The 8,849-nt window shown below is 37.6% G+C and overlaps 1 protein-coding gene across 1 annotated transcript; it reads right to left on the reverse strand.

The window, feature by feature from the left end:
* Positions 1-1,468: 1,468 nt before the first annotated feature.
* Positions 1,469-8,849, reverse strand: ppic (peptidylprolyl isomerase C). Its single transcript, XM_022205455.2, has 6 exons — positions 8,607-8,849; positions 7,312-7,425; positions 6,061-6,154; positions 4,867-4,934; positions 4,636-4,752; positions 1,469-3,836 (listed from the first exon to the last, which is right to left on the reverse strand). Exons 1-6 carry the CDS (start codon positions 8,835-8,837, stop codon positions 3,708-3,710), a joined length of 753 nt encoding a protein of 250 aa, XP_022061147.1. The 5' UTR covers positions 8,838-8,849; the 3' UTR covers positions 1,469-3,707.

Genomic DNA, 8,849 nt, shown 5'->3' on the forward strand with positions numbered 1-8,849 from the left:
TAATTTTCTCGCTCTGTTAATTTGTGAAGCTCTGACTTTTCCGAGCGTTGGGCCGTGATGCATTCGGCTGTTTTCTGTCGGCGCCTCGTCCTCCTCCTGAGGTTTCTGCGGCGCTCTGACCTTTGTGTTGGAGATGTTTTCCTCCCCGGTGCGGTTATCTGCTGCCGTTGTCGAACAGGGAAAACAAATCACCCGCTGTACTTCTCATTAGCAGCAGTTTTGTGTCAGCGCTGGGAGACGGGCTGTCAGCTCGGCCTTCTTCTGCAGCTTCACCTTTTACCGGCGATAATTACACCGTTTAACGGCCGCCTCAAATGAGACGCAGAGCCAAGGCGTCGGACCGAGGGCGAATGTAAAGAGAGTGGAGGCTGTGACTGAGAATACCGCTGTGATGGGGCTCTGTCACCGCTCTGTTACAGGGTTCTGTGACATCAGAAACGTTTCACATCATTTCAGAACCATTTTGAACAAATTTGTCATTTTAGAACACTTTAAGGGATTTTGAACAAGCTTTTTTCATTATTAGAGCCAATTTGGACAAGTTTCTGTCATTTTTACAGCAATGTACACGTGTCTGTCATTTTGGACATGTTTCAAGTCATTTATAGTCCACTTTCGGTGATTTTGGGCAAGTTTCAGGTCATATTAGACCGTTTTAGAGCCAATTTGGACAGGTGTTTGTCATGTTATCCTAGTTTGAGTCATTCTGAACAAATTTCCAGTCTTGGGAAGTATTTAACCGTGCATTGTCCATTCTTATTTAATCCAAAATAACACAGCAAGGTAGCATGTCACATTAGATAGCGTTGAGCCATTTTGTAAACATTTCAAGATAGTATTGAAAACTTTTGAGCCTTTTTGTACTAATTTTTTTTAATCACACTGGACAAATTTTGAGTCACTTTTGTTGAACCAGTTTGGGCCAATTCTTTTGTTGAGTTAGACAAAGATCAAGACATTTCTGACAATTTAATTTCACATTATAGACATTTTATGGGATATTTCTGTTATGGTGGACAAATTCTAAGACATTTTGGACAACAGTTAAGCAGCTGGTGAATTGATGGTCTAGAACTTTAATAATGGAGCAGGGAGGAGGTTGGGGTGGATGAAGGGGTCAAAATATTAGACTGTAATGAAGGAAACACATCTTGAAGGTCCTCTAACCTGATCTAAACACATTTTTAAACCCAAATCAGGATTTTTCTCCAAACAAAACCTGTTTGTTTCTATGACTAAACGTATTTAAACTTTGACTGCAGCATAACTACATCAGTAAAGAGTTCTAAACCTCCTACAGAGGTTTTAAATGGTGTCTTTTTGGTATATCTTCTGTCATTGTTACACTCCTAACTTACTTGTATATCCCATAGTGTTTTTCTTTCATTTCTCCAGTACAACTGCCTGAACATCTAGTAAATAAAGCTGACACCAGCTGTGGATTAAACAACACAAACGCAGACTCTGATAGTTTAGCAACAGCATATTTATTGTAGAAAACACTCCCGTTGGCACTTTCTTCCGCTGCTGCTGAACATAATGAAAAAAGAAAGCCTGATATGTTCATTAGGAGGTTTTAAATTCTGCATTAACTTCACAGGGACGAGGAAAGTCACAGGTTTCCTACATTATTATGCTACTTTGACACTTTAGGGTTATTGCAAAAACATTACAAAGAATGGGTAAAACATTAAAAGTCAGAATGAGATTTAAACATTATTAATACTGATTTCCACACTTTGTCATCCTGTGCAATTTGTGCTGTAGTTTTTTGCAAACATGGTGCATAACATATGTACAAACTCTTCATTTTCAAGGATGAACAACAATCAACACAAATAACAAAATGCTAACGCGTCATTTGACACTTGCTACAGTTGTTTTTTTTGCATATTCACGTTAACGCACTTTTAAATTCTGATATTTAGCCATTATGTGCATAAGAAGTGCAAGAAAATTTGGCAATTAAAGAAGGATTTGGCAATGAGAGCTACACAGTTATTCTGGAAGGGCAAGTTTTCATATCTGTCCACCGAACATGCATGTATGCTAACAGATCTTTAGCATGAACCACAGTAAAGCTAGTTAATGCTAAACATACAGATTCAGAAACTTCTAATTCCAGGTTTTGATATGCATCTATGCTTTATTTCTGCTAGATACTGTTTGTTTTGATGCTACATGTTTTAATGTAATAAAAAGTTATGAAAAACAAACCGTTGCATTTTCATTGTTATTTTTTGCTACAATTCTAAAAAAGTGGCCATTTTGGAATGCTAAAGTATCAACCATTTCCTGTCAAATCCCATAATAACTCTTGGTTTTCCATTTTGAAACGTGAAAATGGCCCAATTCCTTATTTTTCTTTTACTAAAAATTTGGAAATTGGCCTCTTTTTTTTTGGCCATTTTTATTTAATCTGAAATTAAATCAACATTTTTCTCTTTATTTTTTCTTGTTGGAGAAATGGGTTATACTGCAGTACCCAGAGCACTGAGGAAGAATAACAAAAGAACTGCCTGAGTTTCTTTGTGATCTTCATTTAGCATTGCAGGTCTAACACCGCCACTTTTTTAGATTTACCACAGATTTAACCTGTATTTCCTCGTTAGTTGCTACTATCTGGCTAATGACTTCTAATAAAAACCTCTGTGACTTATATTATCATCTGAATACAGTAAAAATCCATCAGAAGTCACATTTAGCTTTAGCAAGTCAACCCGCTGCTGTGTTAGCATGATAGCATTAGAGAGCCCATAGTTAGCATGTTAGCATGCGTATTGACAATGTTTTGGGGTTAACATGCTAATTTTTAGGTGATAACATTAGTCTTCGGAGAACGTTAGCATGCCAGTGTTAGCTAGTGAGATACCATGGTCACACTCAGCATGTTGTTTACCACTTTACTGAGACACAGTTCTTGTATCATTATGTGCTAAGATCAAATTCAAATCATGACACTGACAACTTTAATTGGTAAAAAAATACATTTATATTCCTCAAGTTGAGTTTTTAAATGTAATAATTTGGTTTCAGTGCGATACGACTTTTGACTCTAATTTGGATGCTACAATTAATTTTAACTATTTGTGTTAACGTGCCAACTCTTAACCCTTAACATCAGCCTTTGAAGCATGCTAACTAGGTCCAAATGTAGCCAGTGTAAGCATGTACTAACTAAGATTAGCTACTGAGGGACCATGCTATCAGTTAGTGCATGTTTATCATGCTAGCTTGCCTGTTTACTTTTATTTGTTTGATAAACAACAATAAGAGAAATGTGATAATTTAGCATCAGTTTTATATGCTAACATGCTAGCATTAGTATTGTAATGAACTGGAAATGTGAATTTGGCACTCTGCATATGGGACTTCTGATCATAGTCATAGAGCATGCTAGCACACTCCCAAATTGGCCAATGTTAGCATGCATTCGCTAACATTAGCTATTGAGGCACTGTGCTCCCAGTTAGCAGATTCATCTTATTAGCTTGCTTGTAAACTTTATTTAAAACAAAAAAAGTACTAATTTGATGTCAGAACTTAATCTAGAGGGAACTACTCAGTCCTCCATGCTATCATGCTAGCATTGGAGTGTTAACATGCTGAAGTATTGTAAATGTGAGTTTGGCACGCTGCTAGTGTGACTTCTGATGGACCTCCAGTGTATGCTAACTACTAGCTAACTGCTACTCGTCTTGTATCGTCTACCAGCCCTCCACCTCCACCACGAAGGGCTCCTTGACGGGGATCCGGCCGCTGTTGACGATCACACACTCGGTGTAGGGAAGGTTCCTGTCGTTGGTGTCCTGGAGCTCGATGGTGTGGACCACCGACTGAGGAAACAGAAACAGGTCAGTAAACACTCGACTGTCCAGTGTGTGTCTATTGGTTGTTGTGCGTCTTCTTGATGTCATTCAGTGTGAGTATTTGGCGTAGAAATGTGTCTGTTATATCATATTGGGTGTCACTTTGTGTGTCTTTGTTGTGTTCGTCTGGAGGTGATTTTGGGTCTTTGTGTTCATTTCGTTGGTATCTATGGGATCATTTTGTATCTCTGATGTTGCATTGTCTCTCTTTGGTGACATTTTGTGTGTGTTTGTGGTGGTTTTTGTAATTTTTGTTTTGGTTCCGTTTCTCTTTATGGTGTTTTTGTATCTCTTTGGTGTAAAGTTGTGTGTATTTAGGGTGGTTTTATGTCTTTAAGGTGTCATTGCAGGGGGACACTTTAAAGACATAAAATCTATTACTTTGGAGTCATTTTGTGTGCAATTTTTGGTGTTATATTAGTCTTCTTGGTGTCATTGTGTGTCTCTTTGGAGTCATTTTGTGTCATTGTGGTCGATTTATATGATATCGGTGTTATTTTATGTCTTTTTGATGTTTCATATCTAGTTTGGGAATATTTTTGGTCTCATTTGTCTGTCTTTGGTTTTGTTGTGTCTTTTGTAGTCATTTTCTATTATTTTTGGCGTCATTTTGTCTGTCTTTGAGGTTGTTTTGCGTCTCTTTCTTGTTGTTTTGTGTCTTCTAACTGAGCTCTGAAACATACATCCTTTCATGGTAACAACACATGTTGACCAGAACACGCTTTCTTCAGACAGCTTCATGGAGAACATCTACAGATCCACCCACCATCCCGTCCAGGACTTTTCCAAAAACCACGTGTTTTCCGTCGAGCCACGGCGCTTTAGCAGCCAGGATGAAGAACTGGGATCCGTTGGTGTCCGGACCGGCGTTGGCCATGCTCACCTGGTGGACAGGAAGTAGAACAATGCAGGTATTTTTTTATATTTTAGCTCTAAATAATGAACTCAGGCTCATAAGGAACGTCAGAAACAGAAATATAACGGTTAGTGTTCTCACCCAGCTGGCTCCGAGGTGCTTCAGTCGGAAGTTTTCATCTGCAAAAGTTGTTCCATAGATGCTGTGACCTGCACAGAAAATAACACGTGGTCACTGAAATACTAAAATATCTATAAACTAGATGTTCCTTTGTGGACGATCAAGAAAACGGTGTGTAGCGGGGGGAGAAGGGGCGCGCTTTATGTCGACTAATTTTAAGCACATTTTCATCCATTTGAACTAATTTTGAGGTACTTTGAACAAAGTATTTTCACAAATTTTTAGCCATTTTTGACTAATTCTTCAATCATTTTGAACAAATTTTGAGTTATTCTGGACATGTCATTGTGATTGCGGACAAGTTTCAAGTCATGCTGGACAAATGCTGAGTCATTTTAGACAAATTTGAGTTAATTTGGACAGATTTTGATTGATTCTGTAGACATTATTGTCCCATTGGATAACTTTTAAGACATTTTGGAGAAATTTTGAGTTACTATGGACTTGTATTTGTTATTGTGGACAAGTTTTAAGGCATGCTGGACAAATGTTGAGTCACTACGGTCACCTTTTTGTCAATATTGACAAATTTTGAGATATCATGGATGAATTTTTAGCTATTTTGGAGACATTTTTAGTCATTTTAGACTAATTTTGAGTTATTCCAGACAAATTTTGGCTAATTCTGGAGACGTTATTGTCACACTGGACAAATTTTTGACAAGTTTGAGTTATTTTGGACGCATTTGTAGTCATTATAGACAAACTTTGAGTTACTGTGGACAGATTTTGGAGATGTTTTTGTCATAGTAAACAAATGTTAAGACATTTTGGACTAATTTGAGCAATTTTGGAGACCTTTTTAGACTAGTTTTAGACTAATTTTGAGTTATTCTAGACAAATTGTGACTGATTCTGGAGACGTTATTATCATATTGGAGACATTTTGAGTCACTCTGTGCTCATTTTGAGTCTTTGTCATGTAAAATATTCACTTTTTTGTATAGAATGTCATTTGTGTGTGTGTGGAGCTAAAAATGAAACCAACAAGGTGCTGCATTGATTTTCATGGAACAAATGGACCCTTCAACATCTGTTAATGAGCTAGATGAACATGATGCTGGATTCTGATGAAAACAGGAAGTGTTTGGAGCGTATTGAGGATAAAAACTGGCATGAGACGAGTGGACTCTGCTTTTAAAGCTTCGTTCCCACCTCCGGTTCCGTCTCCGGCCGTGAAGTCTCCTCCCTGGATCATGAAGTCCTTGATGACTCGGTGGAACTTGGTTCCTTTGTATCCGTAACCTTTCTGTGGAGAAAAACGTGGAGCTCAGAGTCTTATTTCCCTTTTAACGTGGCTTTTCTGAGTTTAAGTAAAACACTAACTTCACACTCTTGGACTCTTGTAGAGAAAGAAAACAGACGGAGTGAATTATGTGAGTAATTTTCAACAAGCTTCTGTCATTTTGGACAAATTTTGACTGATTCTGGAGACATTGTTGTCATAATGGACAATTTTTAAGTCGTATTGGGCTAATTTTGGTTTATTTTAAATAAGTTATTTTAATTTTTAACAGAGGTATTTTTCACTATAGGCGGGTTTTTGCCATGTTACACTGTTCTAAATATTTTTTGATCAATTTTGGACAAGTTCTCAGTCATTTTAGTCACGTTTTAATGCTGGAGACATTATTGTCGTATTGGACCAAACAATTTTAATTTGTTTTGGAATAGTTTTTTAACCAATTTTTTGGCATTTTGGATTAAATTTCAGTCATTTTTGATTTTTTTTTCTCCATTTTGGACATATTTTGACGGATTCTGGAGATGTTTATGTCACATTGGACAGATTTTAAGTCATTTTTGACATATTTTAGTCATTTTATACTAATTGTCACTGATTGTGGAGTAATTATTATCACACCGGACAAATTTTCAGACATTTTGGATTAAATTTGAGTTACTGTGGACCAGTTTTAGTTCATGCTGGACAACAGCTGAGTCACTAAGGCCAGGCTTTTCCCACACTGGACAAATTGAGACATTTTAGACAAATCTTGAATCATTTTAGACAAATTTTAATTCATTTTGGACTAATTTTGAGGTATATTGGACATGTATTTTTCCGTGTGGACAGGTTCAGTCATTATGTTCAGGTTTTTATGTTAGTTTTGAGTCATTTTTGGACAGATTTTCTCATTGTGGACAACTTTAAAGCCATTTATGACAAATATTTAATCATTTTTGGACACATTTTTAGATATTTTGGAAACTTTTTTTTAAACATTTAACATATTTTGAGTCAATACGGACAAGATTTTTTATTGTTAGACAAGTTTCAAGTCATGTTAGACAAATTTTTAGTTGTTTAGAGAATTTTTGTAAATATCTACAGGCAACACCTGAGTTACTCGGCTGATTATTTCTGTTCCGTGTAGTGTGTGTGTGTGTGTGTGTACATCCCACCTCTCCGGTTGCCAGGGCGACGAAGTTATTGACAGTGAGCGGGACGACCTCACCGAACAGACCGATGACGATTCGTCCGACCTCATGACCCGCTACTGTGATGTCGAAAAACACCTGGACACAGAGAGAGACGTTAGCAACTGACAGGAAAGTAACTAAGTACTTTTACTCAAGTACTGCACTTCAGCAGCAGATTCTGAGTAATTCTGGAAAGATTTTAGGTCAATCTGGACAAAACTGGAGTAATTCTGAGCAGATTTTAGGTCATTTTAAGCAGATGTCGAGTCATTTTGGATTAATGTTAATTCTGGACAGAGGTGGACAATAGGACATCCCACAATATTAGGGTATAAAGTGAAGGCAAAAATACAAAATAAAATAAAAATGTAAAATCTGTAGAGTGATGGAATGTGTAAATGACATTAGAAGTTTACAGATATAATACATTACTAAAACTGTGAGTACTTTGGCCAAGAAAATGCAAAAAATAAAATTAACAATCCATTAAAAAAAATGTAAAAAATTAAATTTGGCAGGAAAGATGGCAAAATACAATAGAATGTAAAATGCAAAATATATTTTTAACACTGGATTTAAATCAATGGTTTCCTTTTACAATGTGAAATAAAAATAATTTCAAATATCTGTGACTTTATCAGTTTTTCCTACTTTAAACACAGTAAAAAATATAGGTAAAAGGATTCATTAGCATTTATGATACAGAGTTTTACATTAATGATCTTTGTTTTTAACTTAATCTACTTTTTTGTTTGTAATTTTCATGTTTGTAAATGAGAACTGGTTCTTAAACATTTTTTAAGTGGTTAAATAAAGGTCAAATAAAATAAAAAATATATTTAAAAAATTACTACATAATGTCTGTATTTCAACAAAACTGTGAAAGATGTAAAATAATAGTTTAAAAAATTACTGGCCATTTTTAAAATCTTAATTCATATATTTCTTTTAAATAATGTTAAATATCTGCAAAATAACAGTCAAAACAAATCACAGTGAGACCGGTGTGTGTGTGTGTCTGTGTGTCTGTGTGTGTCTGTGTCCTACTACACGTTAACGCACTGCGCCTTCAGTGTGTGTTCACTGACACGTGTACAGATGTTTGCAGATGTTTTCATCCTCCGGCCTCCCGCTGCTCTCACCGGACTCTTACTTTCACTTTCCCCGCCGCTTGCAGCCCCTATCCCGGCTACCGTCCCCGCACTGACCTGCTGCCCTCCGGAGCTCAGTTCCGGTCCGGATTAATGCAAATAAATGCGGCAAACGGCTTCACCCACCTTCTCGGTGACTCTCGGTCCCGTCCGTGACGCCGCACCGGACACCGGCTGCAGCGAGGCGGCGGACAGCAGCAGGGCGGCGGCGAGGATCGACCGGAGCTCCATGCGTGTCTCCCGGTGACGGCGGCGGCAGGCCCCGGCTGGAGATGACGGAGACGGGGGAGAGATCACGGAGAGGACCGCAGCTGGCAGCCTGGCCGGGAAACAGCGCTCCTCAGCCGGATACATCATCAGACCACGCCC

This window comes from Acanthochromis polyacanthus, chromosome 7, assembly GCF_021347895.1.
Source record: "Acanthochromis polyacanthus isolate Apoly-LR-REF ecotype Palm Island chromosome 7, KAUST_Apoly_ChrSc, whole genome shotgun sequence".
Lineage (NCBI taxonomy): Eukaryota > Metazoa > Chordata > Actinopteri > Pomacentridae > Acanthochromis > Acanthochromis polyacanthus.